The sequence below is a fragment of the Chiloscyllium plagiosum genome, chromosome 21 (assembly GCF_004010195.1).
Source record: "Chiloscyllium plagiosum isolate BGI_BamShark_2017 chromosome 21, ASM401019v2, whole genome shotgun sequence".
NCBI classification, from domain to species: Eukaryota; Metazoa; Chordata; class Chondrichthyes; order Orectolobiformes; family Hemiscylliidae; genus Chiloscyllium; species Chiloscyllium plagiosum.
In genome coordinates, this window is record NC_057730.1 from 22,193,910 (window position 1) to 22,220,030 (window position 26,121).

A 26,121-nucleotide genomic window follows, 5' to 3' on the forward strand; every position below is an offset into this window, starting at 1 on the left:
CCCACTCCAATATTCTTTCAAGCAGGTCAGAGATGTCCTGCACCCTGGCACCGAACAGGCAATACACTATGCAGGGCTCCTGATCCAGCTTGCAAAGGATACTATCAATCCCCCTAATTATAGAATCCCCTACAACTATCACTTGTCTTTTTATCCCTAGGTTGAATGCCTTCTCAAGTGATACATGATGAAATGCCCTCTTTTGCAGGGTACAGGAATGTTCTGGGTATCCATAAACAATACTAGAGGGAGATATTTTCAAGGCACCTATTCGAAATGAACAATCAGAGCCAGCAGTGCCACTCTGTGTCCCAGAGTATGTAAATATCACACAGCAACCTATTGTGAGCACAGCCATGTGCTCCTTCTGTCATCCTACAGAACAGATGCGCCTGCTGCACTTTACACAGGGATCCATTGTCTGCGATCATCTTGTTTAGGAGAGGAGAGGATCTTAGCGTATAACAGCAAAAGTCTACCAGTTCTCTCCATACTTGTAAACCAGTTAGGAGAATCTCAAATTGTTCTGTTGCATCTTCCTCCCTTCACTTTTATAGTAACATTTTCTGAGCCTCAGAAAACTGTATTTGATGAGAGGCTATAATCTGATGTCAACAGTACTGTAGAAGTGGCATATTTATGAAACAATACGTTGTATTTTGTCCATGTCTCTTTCACACATACAGATGGCAGTCAGTGCTTTCATTTGCTTTCTCTCAGTAATAAGAAGGATTAGCTATGTCAGTCTGTCTCATCCCCACTATCCCATACTCATAAGGAGTGTTTTTATATTTCTGTCTTTCATAGTGCAAGTTAAATAAAGCAAACACTCCTCTTTTAGAAGCTGTCAATGAATAGGCATCATGCCAGGATGCTAGCATAAATTATTCTGACAATGTGAATCTAAATTGACAGGCTTAAGCCTCTCTCTGTGTCTATCTGTCTTGCACATGCAGACACAGGCCATTCTGTGTCACATGTAGATACAAGTTAGGATAGCTTTATGAGGTATTCCAGCATATTGTCTAATCATTGACAGTTTGTAATAAAGCAGTGTTTTGTTTGTTTAACAAGCACAAGATTAATAAAACATTTTTAAAAATCAGTTTTCCACATTCCTCACCCAGTGAAGAAATCACAATCACTCAGGCAAATAAAGATCCAGTCACCTGCTCAAAGAATTGGATTCGCATTCTGTCACACAGAGACTTTCATCGAGTTTCTGATTCAGGGTTAGTCCCTAATTTTTGCTCATCAACTACATATTGTGACCCATAAAGCAATGTTCTCATTCAGTGCTGAATGCTAGACTAATGGAAACCTAAAATACTGCTGAAGTATAATTAATTAAATGTGGCACAGCCACTTATAGGTAAATGACAGAAGATGGAGGTAAACATGTTGGTAGCAAAGACACAAGCAGCTGGTCTTGCCTTTGCAAAGGTCTTGGGGTATGAATAGTCCCGACATCACCAAGTGAGTTGGTTCAATAAAGAAGGGAAATGGCCAAGGGCTGGAACAATATGAAACTTCCCTCCATTTGATGGCTGGCAAAAGTGAAGATGCTACTGAATGAGGTGTAGCCAGACAGGTGACCCTGCATGTTTCTCCAGAGCACTCTTCTCCAGAGCACTCTTGCCCGTAGTGTTAGGTAAGAAGGGGTAAATGTAGGGGTATGGGTGGGTTGCGCTTGGTGTGGACTTGTTGGGCCGAAGGGCCTGTTTCCATACTGTAAGTAATCTAATCTAATCTGTCTAGAACAGGGCAGAAAAGCAGCAACACCTTTAAGATAGTAAAATATTTTTCACAGGACCATTGTCAAACTGGAAAGTTGAGTCAAATAAGGAGACATTATGACAGGTGACTGGAAGTGTGGACAAACAGGTAGACCTTAGGAACATTTTAAAGGAGGAAATAAAGGTAGGAAGGTTCAGGGAGAAAGTTCAAAAGTTAAACACCTGGTAACTGAAAGCACAGCCAGCAATGGCAGAGCAATTAAAATCAGACATGTAAAAGAGGCCAAAATTAAAGGAATACACATCTTTTGGAGACTGTGAGGCTGCAAGAGACTACGGAGATAAGTAAAAGTGAGGCCATGGAAATATTTTAAAATAAGGAGGAAAACTTCAAAATGAAAGCATTGTTTAATCTCAGCTTGTAAATATTGAGAAGATACTCACAGGTGGGTACAGTATACCTACTACAGGGCATCATGGACTAACTTCCCTCTCTCCATTGCTCGTCCACACTACCGCTTAATTCACATATTAAGGGATATTTCCAATGGGAACACTGTTGTCACAACATCTTGAAAATACCAGAAAATTATCCTTGTTTGCCCAACATCAAACATAAGAAGATTGCTGAGGGTTTGGTTACAGCCACTGCTCACTGTTGAGTTGCACCCCAGCAAGAGGAATGGCCTTCACTGGTAAAAACAAACAGCTGACACAAAACAGTGGAACTGTGGGAATTTGGTATCTTCATCAGCTATTGAGAGTATTGAGGATTGATTTGATGATTAGTGGCAAGGAATTCAGAGGGTTGAGCTCTGTTTATTTGCTTGTTCTCTGAAGAATTAACTTCCTATTCCAGGCTTATGAGAAGAGATTCCCAACGTGTCCATTGATCCCAGTTTTCCTGGGTAGTGAGAAACTCAGTGAGTACAAGAGTGAAGATGAATCACTGCACATTGTGGAGAGAAGCTGCAAGCTGAATGTAGATGCACCAAGGCTACTGAAGAAGGTGAATGTATGTTCTTACCAATTTGTGTAATCACCAAACTGTGGTCTTACAGAAAAACTTTCACAAAGAACAGCTATGTCTGGCTGACCTGGCCTGGAATCAATCAGACTCCTGCTGGATGAAGATTGAAGTGATGGATCTGTGCTGAGCTGGAAATATTGGACCCCTGCTGGGTTGGGAGTATCTGATCTAGTCTGGGAACATTAAACCTGTTCTAGATTGAGAGTATCAGACATTTATTTCCATGTAGAAAGTTGTTCTGAACTGGAATGCATTGCCTGAGAGGGAAATGAAAGCAGACAGAAGAGCAACTTTCAAAATGGAAGAGAACTTTCTTCCTAAAAATAAATTAGCGATAGGATCGGTCTGATTTGATGAAGCTTTCAAAGATAAAGCACTTTGGAGATTGTGAGGTTGCAAGAGACTAAGGAGATAAGTATAGGTGAGGCCATGTAAATATTTTAAAATAAGGAGGAAAACTTCAAAATCAAAACATTATTTAATCTCATCTTGTAAATATTGAGGTATGATAGGCTGAATGGTCTCCTTATCTGCTACATCATTCTATTATTCTATGACCTATGTTGGGCAGGGCTGGGCTGTATTTCCAGTTTTGGATTGGTAAAGCAATGTTTGAAAATAGTTTGATTTGTCTGAGCTTTCCTGTGACTTGTTTCTGTGCTTGGTAATGAAACAAGTTGAAATAACTCTTGCCATACTCCCTTGTCTGACTATGGTGTACCATCTGTGATTGCAGATTGCAGGAGTGGAATATGTTTCCTTCATACAGAAGAACACAGTGAACTGGAAGGAGCGCACACTACTGATCGAGGCTCACAATGAGACATTTTCTAACAGGGTCATCGTCAATGAGGTCTGCAGTTACAGAGTGAGTTGCAGAATTTGCATTTAAGAGTCATGCTTTATCACACTGCATTTTAAAATCCCAAATCTTTGTGCACCTCAATCATTTTCTCTTTCTGTGAGGAGCTGCTCCTCTCTTTAAAAGCCTGCCCTAAGAGTTCCTTAGGTGGCTTAGTGTCATATTTTGTTGTATATTCACATTGCTCCTGTGAAGCATCTTGGGATGTTTACTTGTGTTAAAGATGCTTTATTAAGATGGTGTACTTTGTACACTAATCATACTTACTGTTGGTTTCCAATTTGGTTGGTTACAGTTTGTTTAATCTGCCTACAGTTTGTCTGCATATTGTCTAAACACTGTCAGCATGTACTATTCCCATGCAATGGAACCAACAGTTTTTATATGGATGGGCAGCTGGGCTAGTGCTGGTGCTGAGTGGAGAATTCCCTGGATATTAATTTTAAATGTGTCTGTGTTGATTTCCCTTATCCAGGTTCATCCTGACAATGAGGAATGGACTTGTTTTGAGCAGTCTGCATCGCTGGACATCAGATCTTTCTTTGGGTTTGAAAGCACAGTGGAAAAGATTGCAATGAGACAGTACACCTCCAACATCAAAAGGGTAAGAGACTTTCCTGTTCTACCCTCTGTCTTCAGTGACTGAGTTGGAGGGCAGGAAGTTGAGGGCTGACAGGAATGTGGACAGACAGTACATTACTGGATCTAGACTCAAATGTAGCCCAGAATCTCTGATGGATATTTTCTGTCTGTACTGGCCTTTTTGAAGTGGATTTGATGCATACTTAGTTCTGGTTCAAACAACATGAGTTGCCTGTTTACCAGCAGTTTAGTTCTATTCAAGGCATTCAGTCTGTTCAACTTGTCTGAGGGGCTGATTTCAGCCACATCTTTAAATCAGCAGGCCATGTCCACTCCTTAGAACATTTGTCAGGACTTAACTGGGCAAGTCCAGTCTGTTGAATTGCATTCAGGATACACTTCACCTATGACAACAATGTTTGGACATCACACTCAGTGCCCACTTCTCATGAGTGAGCATAAATGGCAAGTTATTCAGATATAGGGGCACTGCAGCTGAATTCGATGCTGCTTTTCTTTGACTTTGGGTACAACAAAATATCACAAACAATAAATGAATGGATGACCAGTAAATCTGTGTAAGTAGTGCTGCTTCCAGCATAAATGTTATCAAGCATACCAGGGAGAGCCCCACTGTTCTGCTTTAAAACTGTGACTGTGGGATATTTAACATCCACCTGAGAAGGCAATTGAGGCCTTGGTTTTGCATCTCACTTGAAAGACAGCAGCTCCAACAATACAGCACCTCCTCAGTACTGCAGCCTAGATTAAAGGCTCAATTCCAGGAGCTGGACATAAACACTTGATAAAGCTGTATCCTCTGGGTGAATATGACAATTTAGCTGTTTGTAAATTAGTGAGCAGCAATAAGGAAAATACTTTATACTGTTTCAGTGCTGAATGGTTGTTGCCCAAAGTGCTTTAGTGCTGCTAATCTAAACCTTTATGAAATGTAAGGCACAGTATTTATAGCCAGTTCCGTCACATTTCAGGGTAAAGAAGTTATTGAACACTACCTGAATGAACTGACTGCACAGGGTGTCAAACACATTCCCCGCTGGACTCCTCGTGTGACTGTCGCCACAACAGAAACAATGCCAGAGAACAGCCGACCAGCAATGGCACCATTGCCGGATCTCAGGGTAGAGTCATCGGAGCTCCTGGCACATTGCAGTACCAAAGAACCATTGACTAGCCTGTGTGGGCAGGAGACATTGCCCGTAACACCAGATGGTAGGTTTCTGCACTCAGAGTATGATATTTTTCACTTCCCAGGCAGATAAGTTTCAAGTAACATAGAAACATAACAGTTTAATGTGTATGGCGAACTACTGGCACTATTAAAGAACAAAGGACCAAACTTTATCGTTGCAACTTTGAATAGGTTTCAACTATTCAATATGTAAATATATAAATTGTTAATGGTTTTGCAAAACAGTGGGTCACTCATTGCATGAGACTAATCTAGCATAATGGCATGATGTACAGTGGCAATATACCCTTGTGTTTGTGTGTGTCACGAGCATGATTCTTAAAGCTAGAAACTCAGTTTGATCTGAATTACAGCAACAACCTTGTAGACTGATACATCTCATAAGGAGGTCACTTGGCCTGTCATGTCTTCAATGACTCTTTGAAAGAGTGATCCAAGTAGTCCCACTCCTCTGTTTGCTTTGGAAAATTACTTCCCTTTGCCAAAGCACAATGGGATCAGCAGATAGAAAACTCAAGTGAAATGACCAGGTTTAAATATTTTAAGATTTAAACGTTCCAAAATAGCTTCCTATGAGACACTTTTTTAGTGCACAGATCGCAATAAATAATATTGTCTATTGAATTCTTCAGTGACAACAGTCAGCATTGGATATATCCATGTTTTTTAGCCGACAAGCTCGATGCTGATTACATTGAACGCTACCTGGGGCAACTGACCCCCATGCAAGAGAGCTGCCTGATCCAGCTTCGACAGTGGCTCCAAGAAACACACAAAGGCAAGGTATGTGATGGGCATGACAAGGCTAAAGCTATCTCTGCTCAACAAAAGTCAATACAATTAAACAAATCAAACATTAGTTGATAAGTGAGCAAAACTGATTTCCTTAGGTCTTGAAAATTTTGAGCTTGAGGACATGGGTGTTGCAATTAAAACATGACCTCATAAGTGTGTTAAAACAGATAGTCAGTTTCCTGAACCATAACATCATTGATGATTATCCACACTAAGAATTACATTCTGGTCTTTAGATATTCCAGTGAGCTGTCAATCATCGCCCACACGTTATTTTCTTTTCAAACGTTTTGCAGCTGAGACCTGGATATTGTTTACGTGATTGCACTTTCCTAATCTGTTGTATTAAAAATTCACTCTATTCCCTAAACCTTCCCCTTAATTGGTCTGTTCTCTTTGAATTCATTCCCTCTTATACTCAGCACCTGAATACATACCATAGTGCCAGCAGTAAACTTTGTAATGTTATTAGAAGACATACTCTTGTAAAAAGCACAAACAACAAGTGATGCTGAACAGATTCCCAATTGTCATTGTCTCCTGACAAAATCATGCCTGTTTGCCAGAAACTTATGTTTTCTTAGACAAAATACATGCAGGACCTCCAGAATTTGTAGTGCATAGTTCCAGTGGGTACACTTTTAACCTAGGAAATAAGTTCATTGTATTTGTAGCATCTGGAGATTTTTAAGAATGTAAGGTGATCTTATGGAAACATAGAAGTCCCCGAGGTGACTTAACTAGATATTTATTGAAAGAGTGTTAAAAGGAACTAGGGAATTCAGTTTATAATTAGAGGGTTCTCCCATTTAGAATGGAGATAGGGAAATTTTCTTTCTCAGGAAGTCATCAGTCTTTGGAATTCTCTTCCCCACAGAGCAGTGGAGGCAGGATCATGGAATACTTTTAAAAGAGGCAGATCTTGATTAACAAGGGAGAAAAATGCAATCAGGGTTAGGGAGGAATGTGGTGTTGAAGTCACAATCAGATCAGACATGAGTTACTGAATGGTGGAGCAGGCTAGAGGAACTGAATGGCCCACTGCTGCTTTTATTTTGTTTGTTTATATGTACATTGACTGCCACAATTCCTACACTGGGATAGTGAGTACTTTTCATAAATACTTAGTTGACTATAAATGGCATTTGGATGTCATGCAGTTATGAAAAGTTATTTAATTTTTGTTTATTTTCTACCACATCAAGTACACTGAAAGGAATGATTCTAGAGTATCTCATACACGTACATAGGGTTTGGATCTCTAGGATATTATTGAAATTGGCTCTGGACATGTATATGTAAGTAGCATGGCTTTGGACATTTAACATGGGTACAGTGTATCCAGGAACTCTAGGATAGCTCATGCATAGACAAAATGGATCCTGAATCTTGGTGACTGGGAAATACAATGTGTCCCGAACCTTCCTTAGAGCTAGAACCAAGACGTAGGAGTGGCAGGATAAATGTATCCATGTATCCATGCTGTAATCATGGTGGAAGGGTCTTTTTTGAGCCTAGATCAGGACATCCTGACTATATTGAGGTTTAACCACTTACATCCATGTCCAGAAATAGTGTCGGAATGTTAAAATAGGCAGAAGAGAAAATGAAACAAAAACAAAAATTTCTGCAGAAACTTGGCAGATTAGGCAGCATCTGTGGGGAAAATCAGAGTTAACATTTCGAGTCCAGTGACCTTTCTTCAGATCTAGCACCAGCAGTTCCTTATTTTATGGAAGAATAAATAAGCCTGATGAATGGTTAAGATCTTTGTTAGGTACCTGAATATTTGGAATTTTGACACATTCCCTTCAACATTTGAATTTTCTAGAGATTTACCTAGTTCATTTTAGGAAGAGATAGCCTAAAGCAAAAGGTGCTCGATGCAAGTACACCGATGGATTGCTTTATTAACACTGAGCAATGACGTGTGTGAATTAATTTTGGAATTCTGTCTTCATCTCAGTCAAAAGACCGCACCTTAAGTCATGTCTTTCTCTGTGCTCTTTATAGTCTGAGGCAGGTGAATGGAAGCCAGAAAAGGTAATATTTTCTGTGTGTGTATTTGCTGCATGTCAGCGCGAGTCAGAGTTTAGCATTGCCTGGTAGAGTTAGTGTGTAATATTTGGAAGATGGATTCAAATTCAACTGTTGCTGTGTCCTCTAGTCAACATCTGATATGTCTCCTTAAATTTCTAAGCAGAAAAGCCTTAGCTTTCTCTTAATGTGTTGTCTCATTGGATAAAATTTAATGGCTTGGATGGACATCCTTACATGGCATCCTCTGTGCCAATAACAGTCTTTTATTCATCTTAGTCTCTCATTTGCTGGTCATCAGGAGGACATAGACCCATTTATTTGAACCTCTTCCTGAAGATCATCTATTGAATGTACATGCATTCAGGAAAACCTGCACTCAATCATTAAACACACTCAAAACCTGATAAACATGCCCATAAATGCACAAGGAATCAGAGGAGCACATACATATGTGTTTCAATGATTTGCATGTGTTTGATGTGTCATTTAACTAATTTGTTCCCTTGAATGTTACAAAAACTTCACTGGACAGGGTAAGTAGCTTCTGAACTAATCAAAGTCAGGAGGGAATTGAGACTTGTCTTTTCTGTGGCCTTGCCTCAGAGTGAGTGAGTTGAAACGAATAACATTTTGCAGAACGGTTTGGATTTCAAGCTTGCTGTACTTTCAAAATGAAGTCTCCAATGATGTGTTAATAATGAATCAGATTTCTTATGTGCAGAGCCCTCAATTTCAACAGAAGGATGACTTGACTGTACCATCAGGAGTCCTTTATCTGCATTGATGCAGGGGCAATACTAGTATGTAGACTGAATGTTGTTGTATAAGCAGATCATCTGTTCAGTGAATGAATAAGCCTTTTAAAATGTTGTGCTGGTGGGTCTCTGAGTATTGTAGTGAATAGTGTTGAGTTGTGAACCCAACAAATGATGTAAATGCCATGAAGGCAGTGATAACAGAATCTGTTGCTGTTGTGTTTTCCAGATTCCCAAAGATGAACATATTTTGCGTTTCCTGCGGGCTCGGGATTTCAATATTGAAAAGGCACGAGAGATCTTGTGTCAATCACTTACCTGGCGCAAACAATACCAGGTGGATTACATTCTCCAGGTGTGGAGACCACCACAAGTACTGGTTGACTATTATACAGGAGGCTGGCATTATCATGACAGAGGTAATCCTTCAGGCTATTTACTCTTTACTAGGAGCCAAGCTTTAGCTCAATGGGAGTGGTCCAACGGCCGCCTCTTACATTGAAGTCCCAGTGTGACTCCACTCTCATGGAATGTGGGAGGATTCAGGTTAATACTGGAACATAGATTCAAAATATTAGTGGCTCCTCCCTTGTTCTTTTCCTGTTAATTGAACATTTGCCTTTTTAGACATTGCTTGTAGACTGGGGTTTATGTTGCCTCCATGTCAAACAGCAAGATTTTGTGAGGGTCTGTATGCAAGTGGTGTCATTGTCATTGTCATTGTTCAGTATTTTGTTTGACAATTCTGTGTGCTGTGGATTTAAATGAAAGGTACAGCCTTCATTACATGAAAGTATGAGAATAATAGGATTGAGAAGTATGGTTTGTCAAACCTGTCCCAGGTTCAGCCTATTTATACCCATTTCATTACCAGACTCCCGCGTTTTGCCTTGAAGACAAAGGCAAAATTCCTTTGACCAATGGGCAATTCCTCTTCAATGGTCACAGAAAATCGAGTAAAAACCCCACAAAATCATTGATAATACTGGTACTTGTTAACCCATTATTATGATCCCAGCTGATGGTACCATGGAACAAGTCAAATCCCAGAATGAACTTTGACTTGATGGATCAAGTAATTAATTTCCTTTTAGTTAACATGGTGGTTACTTGTTGAGACATTTTCATGTGAGACTACAGATGTTCCTTAACAGCAGAACATAAGTTTATTACACAAAAGAGAGATAAAAACACAAACAAACCAATTTTTATAGATAAAGCAGACAGATTAGAAAGACGCTAACACAAAAAGCAAAATAAAATCTCAACCTGTTTCCTAACACTTTTCCGGGGAATGAAATCCACAGAAATTACAACCTTATCTCAACTCCTTAAGTTTCAACTTAACTGACTCCTTTCAGGTTCTTTTCCATTGACTGTGGAGATAATTTTACAATTTATTTCTGAGTCTCGGGTGTGAACCCTTCACAATTCTGAGAGCCTAAACTTTCTCAGTTCTAACAACTTTAAGACTTTTATACTAGTTCTTCTGCCTTGGAAACTACACAGACTTTTGTTGAGGTGACTGGTTCCTCTGAACTGGAAAAAACCTGGTTGCCCTGCTCGAAGAAATTCTTCCACCCTCTGAAATGAACTTCAGGCTCTTCTAAACTGAACTGAAAATCTTGATTCTTCTGATCAGAAATCAAAATGGCCAGCATCAACATCTTATCAAGTAATACTATAGGGTTCGTCCAAGCAGTCATATGATTTTTTAGCAGTGATATATTTAGGTTACTGTTCTAGAATTACTTTCAGGCCTTTTAAAATACCTTCGTGGAACTGAACAAAATTCCTCTTGCCTCTAATTTAATAGTCAGCTTTCAAAAGTTATAGTATATACGTATTATAAACATTTCAACACAACACTCATATTCCTTAAGGTGGTGCCAAGCAGCTACCTGTCTACTTCTGGAGGGTTACTAGTAGCCAATCAGTGACAAGCTGATCATTTTTGGGGATCTTGTGCTGGGGCTGCAGCTTTGCACACAAACCTTGATTTCCTTCTTTTTCCATGACCAAGATGGCCGGCCATTGTATATCCTGCGGCTGGGACAGATGGACACAAAGGGGCTGCTGAAAGCCGTGGGGGAGGAGGCCATTCTACGACATGTAAGTGAGTCAGTGATATTTAGTCAAGAGTGCTTAGTAATCCTTGGCCAGTGTTATTCACTGAAACATAAAAAATGAGGAGGCCATTCAGCCCCTCGGGTTTATTTTGTCATTCAATTAGGTATCAACTTTATTTAGTTTTAATATCTTATAAAACCCATTAATCTGAGTTCTGAAATTTGCACTGACACCTAACAGCTTTTTGACAGAAACATGTCCATATTTACACTACCCTTTGTGGGAGGAAGTATTCCTGGCATCAATACTGAAAGGCCTGGCTCTAATTTTAAAATTATACCCCCTTGTTCTGTACTTCTTCATTGAAGGAAATAGCCTCTCTCTATTTGCACAATCTTGGGATGATTTGAACTAATTAAATTAGATCATCCCTTAATCTTCTATACTTTAGAAAATACAAGACCAGTCTATGAAATCTGTCCACAGAATATAACCATATTAATTTCAATATAATTTTGGTTAATCTGCCATGTATGGTTCTCTAAGGCTGGTTTAAAACACTGACTAGAACAGATTTATTTTTTAAACAGGAAGAAGGTTTATGATAGGATGTGAACTCTCATTGTCTGGATTATTAATCTGATGATACCTTACTACAGCAACAGAGCCAATTTACTGCAAAGATTTTTTTCTCCTTTATCCAAATGTTCAGCATCTCTCTGCATTTCTGTTCAGAATTCAAAATTCATTGTGTATGGTTTTAGGATCCTGGAGCAACTTTACAATTATGTCACAGAGGTATTCTCATAGTGCATAACGTGGGTGGAGTTATTTGGGTAGGAAGAGAGAAACATACACAGAAAAGCATTTTCCTGATGAAGACCTTTTGCCCAAAATGTCGATTTGCCTGCTCCTCGGATGCTGCCTGACCTGCTGTGCTTTTCCAGCACCGCACTCTTGACTAGTATTAGCCACGACTCTTTCCATAATAAAGCATTAAGATGGTACGTCTCTGGTTACCATGTATTGTAATTTTTAGTCTTAATGTGTAATAAGTATAGACAGGATAGATCAAGTGAATCCTCAGAGGATTATTAAGACAGTAGGAGTATACTTAAGAGGGAAATCAGGAGGGCAAAAAGGGGACATGAGATAGCTTTGGCAAATAGAATTAAGGAGCATCCAAAGAGTTTTTACAAATACACTAAGGACAAAAGGGTAACTAGGGAGAGAATAGGGCCCCTCAAAGATCAGCAAGGTGACCTTTGTGTGAAACTGCAGAAAATGGGGGAGATACTAAACTAGTATTTTGCATCAGTATTTACTGTGGAAAAGGATATGGAAGATATAGAATGTAGGGAAATTGATGGTCACATCTTGAAAAAATGTCCATATTACAGAGGAGGAAGTGCTGGATGTCTTGAAACTCATAAAAGTGGATAAATCCCCAGGACCTGATCAGGTGTACCCTAGAACTCTGTGGGAAGCTAGGCAAGTGATTTCTGGGCCCCTTGCTGATATATTTGTATCATCGATAGTCACAGATGAGGTGCCAGAAGACTGGAGGTTGGCTAACGTGGTGCCACTATTTAAGAAGGGCGGTAAAGACAAGCCAGGGAACTATAGGCCAGTGAGCCTGACGTCGATGGTGGGCAAGTTGTTGGAGGGAATCCCAAGAGACAGGATATACATGTATTTGGAAAGGCAAGGACTGATTAGGGATAGTTAACTTGGCTTTGTTCATGGGAAATCATGTCTCAAAAAATTGATTGAGATTTTTGAAGAAGTAACAAAGAGGATTGATGAGGGCAGAGCAGTAGATGAGATCTAAATAGAACATAGAGAACATAGAAAAGTACAGTCGCACCTCGACATAACGAACGACCCCGTTCACGTACAAATCGGTTTATGAACAGGATTGTACGTTAAAGTTTGCTTCAATGTACGTACGAAATTCAAGGTACGAATGAAGGTATGAATGCAAAACGCCCGTGTGCGACCACGTGGTTTCGTTGTTCTGCTTTGCTACGCGCTTGTTGAACGCAAAAGCTCTTGGGCCCCGCGTGATCTCATTCAGTTCGTCTTTGGTGCGCGCGCTGTGAACAGCCGTCCAAGCATTCTTACGCTATCTGAACAATGGGAAAAATTGATTCAGTTCGCCAACTTTTCGGTTCGCGAATCGGGTCCCGGAACGGATTAAGTTCGTAAGTTGAGGCGCTACTGTACAGCACAGAGCAGGCCCTTAGGCCCACAATGTTATGCCAAGGTTTAATCCTAATGTAAAATATAATAATAACCTACGCGCCCCTCAACTCACTGCTATCCATGTGCATGTCCAGCAGTTGCATAAATGTCCCTAATGACTCTGTTTCCATCACCACTGCAGGCAACGCATTCCATGCATTCACAGCTCTCTGCGTAAAGAACCTACCTCTGACGTCTCCTTTATACCTTCCTCCTAATATCTTCAAACCATGACTCCTCATACCAGTCAATCCTGCCCTGAGGAAAAATCTCTGGCTATTGACTCTATCCATTCCTCTCATTATCCTGTACACCTCGATCAGGTCTCCTCTCTTCCTCCTTCTCACCAGAGAGAAAGGTCCGAGCTTATTCAACCTTTTTTCATAAGGCAAGCCCTCCAATCCAGGCAGCATCCTGGTAAACCTTCTTTGCACACCTCTCCAAAGCTTCTATATCTTTCCTATAGTAGGGCAACCAGAACTGGACACAATATTCCAAGTGTGGTCTCACCAGGACTTGTAGAGCTATAGCAAAACTTTGCGGCTTTTAAACTCAATCCCCATGTTAATGAAAGCCAAAACATCATATGCTTTCTTAACAACCCTATCCACTTGGGTAGCAGCTTTGAGGGCTCTATGTACTTGCACACACAGATCCTCTGTTCCTCCACACTGCCAATATGGACTTCAGTAAGGCGTTCAACAAGGTTCCTCATGGTAGATTGTTTAGCAAGGTTAGATCTCATGGAATACAGGGAGAACTAGTCAGAACTGGCTCAAAGGTAGAAGACAGGGTGGTGGTGGAGGGTCATTTTTCAGACTGGAGGCCTGTGACCAGTGGAGTGCCACAAGGATCAATGCTGGGATCACTACTTTTTGTCAGTTATGTAAATGATTTGGATGTGAGCATAAGAGGTACAGCTAGTAAGTTTGCAGATGGCACCAAAATTGGATTTATAGGATCTTGATCAGATGGGCCAATGGGCTGAGGAATGGCAGGTGGAATTTAGATAAATGCAAGGTACTGCAATTTGGGAAAGCAAATCTTAGCAGGACTTATACTCTTAATGGTAAGATCCTAGGGAGTGTTGCTGAACAAAGAGACCTTGGAGTGCAGATTCATAGCTCCTTGAAAGTAGAGTTGTAGGTAGATAGGATAGTGAAGAAGGTGTTTGGTGTACTTTCTTTTATTGGTCAGAGTATTGAGTACAAGATTTGGGTGGTCATGTTGCAGCTATACAAGATACTGCTTAGGCCTCTGTTGGAATATTGCGTGCAATTCTGATCTCCTTCCTATTGGAAGAATGTTGTGAAACTTGAAACAGTTCAGAAAAAATTTACAAGAATGTTGCCAGCATTGGAGTATTTGAGCTATAGGGAGAGGTTGAACAGGGCTATTTTCCCTGTAGCGTCGGAGGCTGAGGGACTTGTAGAGCTGTAGCAAAACTTTGCGGCTCTTAAACTCGATCCCCCTGTTAATGAAAGCCTTACTGAAGTCCATATTGGCAGTGTGGAGGAACAGAGGATCTGTGTGTGCAAGTACATAGATCCCTCAAAGCTGCTACCCAAGTGGATAGGGTTGTTAAGAAAGCATAAACCTTATAGAGGTTTATAAAATCATGAGAGGCATGGATAGGATAAATAGACAAGGTCTTTTCCCTGGGGTGGGGGAGTCCAGAACTAGAGGGCAAAGGGTGAGAGGAAGATATAAAAGAGACCTAAGGGGCAACATTTAAAAGGCATCTGGATGGGTATATGAATAGGAAGGGTTTGGAGGGATATGGGCCGAGTGCTGGCAGGTGAGACTAGATTGGCTTGGGATATCTGGTCGGCATGGATGAGTTGGACTGAAGGGTTTGTTTCCGTGCTGCACATCTCTCTGACACCCTGACTAAGTAGTGTTACATAGAAGCCTGAGCCTGAAGGAAGGTCTTGATCTGGTTTCCTTCTTGACCAGTATGTCCTCAACCCAAATTATGACCTCTTTACCACATAGCGATCATAATTGCTCTGCTATTGGTGGCTACACATAGGGAATTCCCTCCCCAACCTCTTCAATTCTACCAATTTCCTCCTTTTAAGATGATCTTTAAAAATTACCTCTGTCACTACCTGTCTTAATTGGTCTTCAAGATTGATAATTACACCAGTGAAGTTCTTTGGACTGTTTCACTGCACTGAAGTTGCTATAGAAACATAATTTGTTGTTGTCAATTAGTGAGGAGGAGAGAATTTGCATTACAATAATGATGATGAGTTACGGCTTTGGCTTCTCTGATATCCATGATAATAAGTAGCTGATAAGCGAATACTTCCACACTGGTTTTTTGGTGTCATTAGACAACTTAATGCCAATGGGTTGGATTCACAAAGGAGCCATAGACAACAGGTTCAGTTACAAGCAAGCAATGCCTGGGATCAGGCTGTGCCCTAAAGCCTCAGCACTTGCCCAGTACTGTTGGCAATCTTCAATAAAATATATTCCTCTCTTTCCAGGTTCTATCAATTAATGAAGATGGGCAGAAGAGGTGTGAAGAGAATACCAAAGTCTTTGGTCGCCCAATCACGTTAGTATTCCTTCCGTTTTGTATCCCCTCAATTTCCCGTCCCCACCTCTTTCATTGTTCCTGAAATTGCTGCCATTTTCTCTGATGCAGGTCCTCAAGCATTTTCACTCTTGCCTCCTCATTCACTCTCCCTTTTCCTTATTTTCAACTCTCAGTGTATAACTATCAGATTATGATATAAAGTTTTGAGTTAATTGCACAGGACATCAGGATGTGGGTGCTAGGTGGGTGAAAATCTAGGAGAGTGGTTGCAGTTTGTTAGCAACTGATTGTGGAGTTAATTCACAAGACTAGAGAACCAGGGATTTTCCAAGCTGGGAGAGGACAATGGAGTCAAAGGTGGCATAGCTGACAGAAGAAAGGTACAGGAGTGATAGACTGGGATATTGAGGAAGAGAAGGGAGCTGAGACAATATGGGATGGCAGGGGATAATGTAGAGCCTAGCTATAAGAGCTAGGAGATGCTGAGAGAATGGATAAGAGAGGAGGAGAGTCAAACCTCAGTGATGAAGCCGAGCCATGAAGATCCAACCACGACATCTGGAATTGGCATATTCTTTACTGGTCAGCTTCCTAATTGTTGATATTCAATCAATGTTGGGGCAGTGAGTAACTCGGGTGTTTGATTGAATGAGCAGATCGTGGACCTGCCTGGTTGACCTGGAAGGACTGAACATGAGGCACCTGTGGCGGCCGGGAGTGAAAGCATTGCTGAGGATCATTGAGGTGGTGGAAGCAAACTACCCGGAGACACTAGGCCGGCTGCTGATTCTCCGAGCACCTCGGGTCTTTCCTGTCCTCTGGACACTGGTGAGTCACAAACTGATGCTGCTCCTGCCCTTTTACATCCAACAAGTGTCCATTCATTAAAGCTCAGATGGTGTCAACAGGACTGTGGAGGTATTACAGACAAGCCCTTTCTTATTCATTATCCAAACATACTCAATCACCTCCAAACGTCATTCAGCAGCAGCAGTAGTGCCTTTAGCTGATTTTTCCCTCCCTCTAGGCCAGCTAACTTTACAAGGACCAGGACAAACCTGAAAACTTCTGTCTAGAAAACTGGGCTACTTTTATGCTGTTTTAAATACTGTGTCACTGTCACAGCATCTGACATGTGATATGGACACCGTAACAAAATGATTCAGTTTCACCAGACCCAGTAAACTAGAGAATGTGAAATCACATTCCAGCATGTCACTTTGATTTTAATGCATTCAATTCTATAAATCTATCAAAAAGAAAGGCTGCTGTCTATTAGATTGTTGTAAAAGCAAAGCTAATTCAAAATGTCCATTCGGGAAGGAAATCTGCTGGGTTTACCTGATTTAAGCTTATATGTGACTCTCATCTCATATTTGAGTTAAAGTATGGTGCTGGAAAAGCACAGCAGGTCATGCAGCATCCAAGGAGCAGGAGAGTTGACTGTTTTGGGCATAAGCCCATCATCACTTATGCCCAAAACGTCGACTTTACTGCTCGTCAGATGCTGCCTGACCTGCTGTGCTTTTCCAGTGCCACACTTTCCAACTCTGACTCTCCAGCATCTGCAGTCCTCACTTTCTCTCATCTCATATTGACATGGTTGATTCTTAATTGCCTCTGAAATGTCCAAGCAAATCAGTTCATTATATCAAGCTCCATATGAATAAGGGAAAAGGCAGTAAATGCCAACTAGCCCAGTGATCCCCACATTTCAAGAATGAGTAGAGGGACAGAGATAGCACCTTCCAAGCTCACAACCATTTAGAAGGTCAAGGGCAGCAAATACATGGGAAAACCACCATCTTCAAGATCCCCTCCAAGCCACACACCATCCTGACCTGGACATATACTGCTGTTCTTTCAGTCAAAATTCTGGAGCTCTCTGCCTAATGTCCATGTGGGTGTATCTACACCAAACAGACTGCAGCAATTCAAGAAGGTAGCTCACCATCGCCTTCTCAAGGGCAACAAGGGATGAGTTGACAACCAGTGACACCCACTTGCCATGAACAAATGAGGGGAAAAACTGTCTGGATTACCTTGAATTCTGCAAGTTTGATTGGATATCCTGTTATTAGACAGAGAACCTGATGCGCCTCATTGATTCTTTCTGTTCTTTAGGTCAATCCATTCATCAATGAAAACACACGTCAGAAATTCCTCATCTACAGTGGCAACAACTATCAGGGTACAGGAGGGCTTATCGATTACATCGACAAAGAAATTGTTCCTGACTTCCTGGGTGGAGACTGCCTGGTATGAAGTGTTGTTGTGGAGGGTCAGTTAAAGCAGTGTGAAGATGATATTGGGTTGGGGACATTGAGGTTCGTGAGGTGGCACTGGGTTGGGGATATTGACATTAGTGAGGGTGGAGAGGAAGGCAGAGAAGTGCGGTTCAATCTGTTAAGGGATAATATTATCACTGTGGTAATAATGTGATAACTGTGGAAAGCTCTCGGCAACGATCACCTTTCAAATCAAAACAGCTGCAAAATGTCTGGGTAGGGTCTATGATAGAGGTCAGTTTATGTTAACTGTGGAAACTGAGTAAATTATACCAAGACTCACTGAAGTAGCATGCTGGAAAGGAAGCCACGCTATTTCCAGGATCATTTCAAAGGTCATAGATTTTATAAAACTTTGCAAAAGTTTCCAATTTACCTGGCTTTTAGATCCAGGTTGATAGAGAGCATTGACCAGGTTTCTGGACTTAACAAAAAATGTCTATTACAAATAAATAGAATCTAGGTACAGACAAACAATTATAGAATAGAATAAAATCCTTGCAGTGTGGAAGTAGGCCATTCAGCCCATCAAGCCCACACCGACCCTCTGAAGAGCATCCCATCCAGACTCACAGCTCTGCCCTATTCTTGTAACCCTAATTATGAACTATCAATATGTAATTCTATCACTTAAAATTCTAACCCTCTTATAAACTCTCGCGCTATACACATATAGAGACAAAATCAAGCAGGAAACAAAACATGGGTTTTTAGGAAAGCAATTCAGTAATCCCCATCAACAATGTTTGCTGATATGATCCTTGTGCTGATCAGAGCCCCTTCTCCATATTCATTCACTTGTTTGGAAGAGGCACAGGGTGACTGGTTTCCACTTAAAAAATCTTTGACTTATCAATTAAAAGTCACAGCAACTGGAAATCAGCTATCTTCAGACTTGAGATGCTTTTTACAACTCCTTCTCCTCCAGAGGTTTTTTTTACATTACATTCATTACATTCCTTACAGTGTGGAAACAGACCCTTCGGCCCAACTAGTCCACACCGACCCTCCGAAGAGTAACCCATCCAGACCTATTTCCCATGCACCTAACACTACGGGCAATTTAGTATGGCCAATTCACCTGACCTGCACATCTTTGGACTGTGAGAGGAAACCAGAGCACCCAGAGGAAACCCACACAGACATGGGGAGAATGTGCAAACTCCACACAGACAGTCACCTGAGGCTGGAATCGAACCTGGGACCCTGGTGCTGTGAGGCAGCAGTGCTATCCACTGAGCGACTGTGCCACCCTAATGGTTTCTGCCAAGCATTTACATCCTCAGGCACAATCAAAAAAATAAGCTGTTATAAAATCTTAGCAGGTCTGGCAGCATCACATGCCTAAGCTGTTCAGTTACCTGGGAGTCAATCACATTATTGCTATCAGACAGAAGGTCTTTGTAATTGCTAACTAGTCACTAGTTCACAGACCAATCAGTTATATGTTGCCAGCCTGAGCTCCATTTGCTCACACCTCTTAGTTTCGGCTTAGCTTCAAACTAGGCTTTTGCTGCGGCTTGAACAAGTAGCTCTGTAAATAGTAGTTACAACGATTGTCAGATTATTTGCTTTTAAAACATGCACCAATCTCCCAGTAATCATTGGTTTTGAAAGCTGTTCTTTTTCCATTTCAATCCATGAACAAAAATACTGAAAATTAAAAAGATATGGACTTTACAATTGGCAGATAGAATGTATAAAGATTATAGGAAGGGTGTGTTTGATTGTGATATTTTGTCACTCATTATTATCCCAATGCTTCTTACAGTGTAATATCCCAGAAGGAGGAATGGTTCCCAAGTCTTTGTACCAAACAGAGGAAATGTTAGAAAATGCAGATCAAATCAAACTCTGGACTGAAACTATTTATCAGTCAGCCACTGTTGTCAAAGGAGGCCCACATGAGGTAATAAATTGCCATAAACAGTACACAGCTTGTCATTGTGTCTTGCAATTAGCTTGTTGAATAAACAGTACCTCAACTGTTACACTGAAAAGTCCTTAGACAGTCAAATGAAGAGTTAGTGTGTGAATTATACAGCAAATTATCCTTATTCTTCTAAATAAGCAGTAATTTCATGACTACACAGTGATTAATATTTATATTGTAGAACAATTAGGAACATCAATATTTGAATTCTATATGCCATGAAGTTTTCACCTATGTTATGTGAGTTAGCTTCTTTACTGCGATTATGTGCTCCTCTTTCAGCCTGGCTTTCAATCTAGTTTGCTTTATTTTTGCAGAAGTTGATTGAAATACTTGAGGCCTCATCTGTCATCACCTGGGACTTTGACATTCTCAAGGGTGATGTGGTTTTTAACATCTTTCATTCCAAGCGGGCACCTCAAATCAGTCGCAAGGATTCAGCAAGCCCACTGGTTCCCCTCCCCATTGGGAATAATGTGCAACTAATAGAGAAGAACTGGGTTCTGGGTGTGGACTATAGCCCGGTGGAAACACCACTCATCTGCCGAGAAGGAGAGAGTGTTCAGGTCTGTACATCAGCTCTTTTACAGTCCCATAATACCAGTTAACATAATATTTAATAGTGTAGACCAAAATACTTCTGCATTCTAATATTGTCTGCAGTACCTTCTCTCCAAGGATATTGATGCTGGGTAACTGTTGGAGACTATGCTTTTTCTCTATCATTAATGTCTGTCAGCTTGATGCACAACATTTGATGCACTTTCATTTCTGTTTTTCAAACTACAGATCAGAAATAGTTGATGATTGTGACTGCTTGGAACTTAAACTATTTTCCATTCTCCTCATACGATACCCCAGGAATTGGTGAACTGGAAAATTCCATTCACGACTCCAATTACTTTTCTAATTTCTTTAAGTATCGGATGAATTCCCACTGACCTTCCTGACATTAATATTTAAACTCTTTTGGTTTCAGTGACTCAGAGGAGCTTAGTTTCCCTTCAGTTCAAACACTGCTATATCAACAGCAACAACTTCTAATAACATAACACTTTTAAGATGAAAAAAAAACCCAAGGCATAACTGAGAAAAGGATACCAAACCAAAAAGGATACGTAAGGAGGAGACACTATGAAGCTACTGTTTTACATGAGATGGACAGAATTCTAGATTATGTGGCTGCTCTTTACCTGTTCCCCCATCCCTTCTCTTACAATTGCCTCTCACTACCCTTCTCTTTTCCACTTGCCTCACTACCTTTCTCTTACCCTTGTCTCTTCCTTTGCTTTTCTTGCCTCATCAAACTCTGTCTGGATTCTATCTCAATATTGCACGGAGAGGTCTTGTGACTGAGTGAGCAACATCCTGCCCCTGAAATACCTGCTAATTCTTTTAATGTGTTCATAACCAATGATAAGAATGGAAGAGATTCCTCATCAACCATGACATGCAGGTTAGTGCCTCTCAAGCCATAACCTCTTGTGTCTCTTAAACAAATAGAGAGGTGCCTACATCCTTAACAGATTATGGCTAATTGCAAACAGATAGTCTGCACTGGGGCTGTCAGACATGGGGGCTCAAATTTCTGGAGCAGACTTTGAACCTACAAACTCTTGTCAGGTGACAGTAATGCTGTTGAGCCATGGCTGACCCACAGGCAGAATGGAAAACATATTTTAAAACAAGTTTATTTTTATTGTGATTATAATCTTTCGGTGGTCTGATGGCTTTGGCAATTGTGCTGACTTTGGGATTAAATGATTTCTACCTTCAGGGTTCCCACGTGACACGCTGGCCCGGATTCTACATCTTGCAGTGGAAGATGCACAGCCCCTGGTCGGGCTCCTCAAACCTCCCTCGTGTGGATGATGTATTGGCCTCTTTACAAGTCTCCTCTCACAAATGCAAAATCATGTTTTACACTGAGGTGCTGGCATCAGAAGATTTCAGGTGGGTGAATATGCTCATGCACATTCCTTGCCTCAACTGGCTCCCTGGCCTTCACAACTCTCCTGCTTCAATCTGGAATAGGAAAGGTTTGGAGGGATATGGGCCAGGAGCAAGCAGGTGGGACTAGTTTAGTTTGGGATATGTTTGGCATAGACTAGTTGGACTGAATGGTCTGTTTCTGTGCTGTATGATTCTATGACTCTATGTGCTGACAGGGAACAGAAAGAAGCAACATGGTGGAAAAGGATCCTGAGTTTGTAAAACCTGTTGAGTGATCAGTTCCTCAGTAATATGCCTAGATGAGGCTTCACCTTCCAGGTGTAAGGATGTGTGTTCCCACTGACATCTGCTCAGAAGTGTCCTTTAGGGGAGAGTGTTTCAAGGCAGAAAACTACATTGAGGTGATCTCTGAGCCACAGTCTGCGCAGGAGACCACAGCAGTTGCAGCAATCAGCTGAGATTCCTATTGGTCTTTGTCAGGACTGTAATACTTCTGAGCTCAAATAACCTCCTGAGGCCTAGGTTAGTGCAGCAGTCAAGTCAATTCAACTCCCACACTTGGTCCCTTTAGCACTGTAACTTTATTTACTGCAAGTGTCCATTCAATTTATTTTGAAATCATTAAATATTGAAAATTCTGTGAGGGTCTAAAAGGATACAGAACCAAGGGAAATAATTTGAGTTAAATGCAGATTAGTTGGGAACTTGTTGAGATGCAGAAAAAGCCTGAGAAACTGAATGGCAGCGTCCTGCACTTATGATCTGGATCTGTTATTGGAGGAGCTGTGGAAGAGAGGCAATAATAAGCGTGATGTAACAGATGGCCTTTCTCTTTACAGGGGATCCATGACTAGCCTGGAGTCCTGTCACAGTGGATTCTCGCAGCTCAGTGCTGGCACCACCACCTCCAGCCAGTCTCAGAGCAGCTCACATATTTCCAGATAGGAAGTTCTTGGTCTGCAATGATTTGTCAAAAATCACCGAACCAGAAAACTTCAGCTGCCTCAGGACCAAGTGCAATGATCGCTGGTCACATAATCTTGGGTGCTGGTTACCCCAGGGTATCACTCATCTCACTTTAGTGCAATATTAGCACTGAGGACAATGCAACATTTCAAAGTTCAATGTGCAGAGAAGACATGTTTCACTAGTTTGGTCTCCTTAGGCTGTGTATTGAATGCATAGCTTTGAACATTGTCTTCCAGATAGAAGGGACAATAGGGAAAGGTGCCTTTATGCTTTGTCTTCCTTGGCCTTTTTTGTCTGAGTCCAATTTAGCTCCTTGAGCAAAACCACAAAATATCTAATCATACCCTTTAATTTTGTATGTTGTCCAAAACAGAAGCTATTTACATTCACTCCTGCAGGTTGGGAATCACAATGTACTTGATTGTCTACATCAACACTGAGCAATCATTCCTATCCTAATTATAGGTGGCTCAGTGGTTAGCACTGCTGCCTCATGGGACCTGAGTTCGATTATAGCCTCAGGTGACTGTCTGTGTGGAGTTTGCACATTCTTCCCGTGTCTGTGTGGGTTTCCTACCATAATCCAAAGATGTGCAGGTTAGATGAATTGGCCACACTAAATTGCCCACAGTGTTCAGGGGTACATTTATAGTAGGTTGGTGAGTTACTCTTTGGAGGGTTGGTGTAGACTTGGGCCAAATGGTCTGTTTCCACACTGTAGGAGTTCTATGTTAAATATTCACTTAGTTCTTTAACTGCTTTCATTGTAGGATTTTTCTTCTAATTCAAAGACTAACTGGAAATTCATTTTATCATGAAACTTCTGAGTTCACTGTTTACATTAGATTAAATTCCAGTGTAGAAACAGACCCTTTGGCCCAACAAATCCACACCGACCCTCCAAAGAGTAACCCACCCGGACTCATTTCCCTCTGACTAATGCACCTAACATTATGTTCATACTGAACAACCTGCATACATCCCTATTACCCACTACTTCCAATATCTTAGACATGACTCATGAGGTCTCATCCCACCTAACTTAATTCCCTGGTGAAACCTGCTGAATTCCAAAATCCAGAGGTTGTCCAGATTTCTCTTCCCTGAATCTTCCCCAGCCTATCAAAACAGGTCATGTCTATCATATACTTGATAGGTATTTTCTGAAATGGTGTAAAGTTAAGATAATACATTTCCAAGTGCCTGGAGATGCCTTTACATGATTAGTAATATCAACTGGGAGTACTGTGTACAATTTTGGTTTTCTTCTATAAGTGGGGAATATATTTGCATTGAAAGCAGTTCTGAAAACCTTCACTAAACTGATTCTTGGGAATGACAGGGTTTTCTTGCAGAGAGAGGTTGACCCTATATTCATTGTAATTTAAAGGAATGAGAGATCTTATTGAAACATAGAAGATTCTGAAGAAAAGTGAGGATAAAGCTAAGAGCTTGTTTTGCCCTCATCAGGGAATCTACAACCAGAGTTTAAAATGGAGATGAGGTGGGTTTTTTTTTGTCCATTCTCAGGTCATTAATATTTTGAATTCTTTTCAACAGAAAGTTGAATTAGGTAGTCTATTATTGTGATGTCTTATGCAGAGTGGGGGGCCAGGAAGGAAAATGGAGAAAAGGCCACAGATAAAATAAATCATAATCTTATTAAATGGTGGAGCAGGCTTGATGCATAGAATGGTCTACTCCTGCTTCCATTTCCTTATGATCTTATTTTACTTTGTAGAGAGGGAGCTGATGATGCTTGGACACATCATGCCCTCATGTCTGATTTACAAATAGATAGCTTTTAAAATCCACAAATGGATTCTGAAGTCTAAACATAGATCACATTGAACTGTTTAGGTGAAGACAGTCCCGCCAATAACAATCACACTTGCAGAGTATTCTACTTTGAGAGAAATTATGTTTGATTGAAGTCACATGTTGGCAGGAGCACCACTGAAGGAAGGTGGTTGGTATGGAAGAGGTGAATTCCTTTAGTTTTTTCAACCCTTGAGTTTAGATCTCCATTAAAGACTTCTGAATCTTGACCATCCTCCTCCAGCCATCGCTGGTTGGCCTCTTACTTCAGGGATACTTGGTTACACGTCAGCTGCTGTAGCACTTGGTACAATCCCACCAAAGTTTCTCTGTTTTAAACACTTAGTTGCCTCACCTTTATGATGACACGTCCAAGACCAAGCTCTGCAGCAACGATTATTCAGCAAGTTAATGATCACGGCCCCTATCATTCTCCAGTCAGGTCTGATCGTCATAAATTTATCATGTGAATTCTCATAAAAATGAGAAGTGATACTACTGTGATAACTTTTGACTGCTTTAATGTCTTCTCCCGGTTTACTGATCTATCTCCATTAAAGGGCTTTCAATGGTAGAAACGAGCAGTAATTCCTGCTCAACCTTTACCAGTGTTAATAAGTGCATATTTCAGCCTGCCTTACAGAGGAGGGGGTGTCCAACCAGGGATCCTTGAACCCAGGGTTGTACCTGAGTTATTGGGGTGGAATTTTCTGGGTAAATGGTGCCCTTGAGTGGGTTTGTATTTCAATGACCCAGATGTGAATGGGCTGACATTAGCTCGATTGAATCAATGGATTCATCCAAAATCAAAACAGCGAGATCTGACCAACTTATCAGCAAACTGAAAACTCAGCAAATGATTAAGAATGGTGGTTCGAACTTCAGGTGACTCCCAGATTCCTGCATAAGATTCTTTGGACTCTTCTGAGATGGAATGATATTTGGTCCTTGCCTTCATCAAATGTAAGTCTGGTGTATATACTGGAACAGAAGTCTCTTGCAAAGTATATTTTTATGGGCATGTTTTTCTATGTAGCTACCTGATGTTAGAATTAACAAATTTAAATTTTGGGGGCTAATGCTTGAAACTTCAATTGTAAAATAACTAAAGGTTTTAGTCATGAAAATCAGTTTAATTGAAATAAAATACAACTTTAATACAAGTGTTACATTTTTGAGGAGTTAGATTGTATGAATGTGTTGATATCTTTGCAAAGTTCATTATTTCCTCTTCATTTTGTCTGACAGGCAAAGGGATACTAGAAGTAAAAGACTATTTTGTTGA

The 26,121-nt window shown here is 40.8% G+C and overlaps 1 protein-coding gene across 2 annotated transcripts in view; it reads left to right on the forward strand.

Annotated features, from left to right (window-relative positions):
• LOC122560639 (SEC14-like protein 5) overlaps positions 1 to 23,555 on the forward strand; it is a 35,269-nt gene extending 11,714 nt beyond the window's left edge. Inside the window, exons 4-18 of one of the 2 annotated variants that reach the window (XM_043711492.1) lie at positions 2,596 to 2,745; positions 3,503 to 3,634; positions 4,104 to 4,232; positions 5,203 to 5,443; positions 6,094 to 6,206; positions 8,232 to 8,261; positions 9,243 to 9,432; positions 11,037 to 11,125; positions 15,823 to 15,893; positions 16,532 to 16,703; positions 18,000 to 18,134; positions 19,935 to 20,072; positions 20,414 to 20,662; positions 21,874 to 22,049; positions 22,889 to 23,555. In XM_043711492.1, the coding sequence (XP_043567427.1) occupies positions 2,596 to 2,745; positions 3,503 to 3,634; positions 4,104 to 4,232; positions 5,203 to 5,443; positions 6,094 to 6,206; positions 8,232 to 8,261; positions 9,243 to 9,432; positions 11,037 to 11,125; positions 15,823 to 15,893; positions 16,532 to 16,703; positions 18,000 to 18,134; positions 19,935 to 20,072; positions 20,414 to 20,662; positions 21,874 to 22,049; positions 22,889 to 22,994 (2,121 nt within the window). In that variant the 3' untranslated portion in view covers positions 22,995 to 23,555. The remainder of the gene's footprint in view (positions 1 to 2,595; positions 2,746 to 3,502; positions 3,635 to 4,103; positions 4,233 to 5,202; positions 5,444 to 6,093; positions 6,207 to 8,231; positions 8,262 to 9,242; positions 9,433 to 11,036; positions 11,126 to 15,822; positions 15,894 to 16,531; positions 16,704 to 17,999; positions 18,135 to 19,934; positions 20,073 to 20,413; positions 20,663 to 21,873; positions 22,050 to 22,888) is intronic. The other variant, XM_043711493.1, reaches the window with a different exon arrangement.
• The last annotated feature ends 2,566 nt before the right edge of the window (positions 23,556 to 26,121 follow it).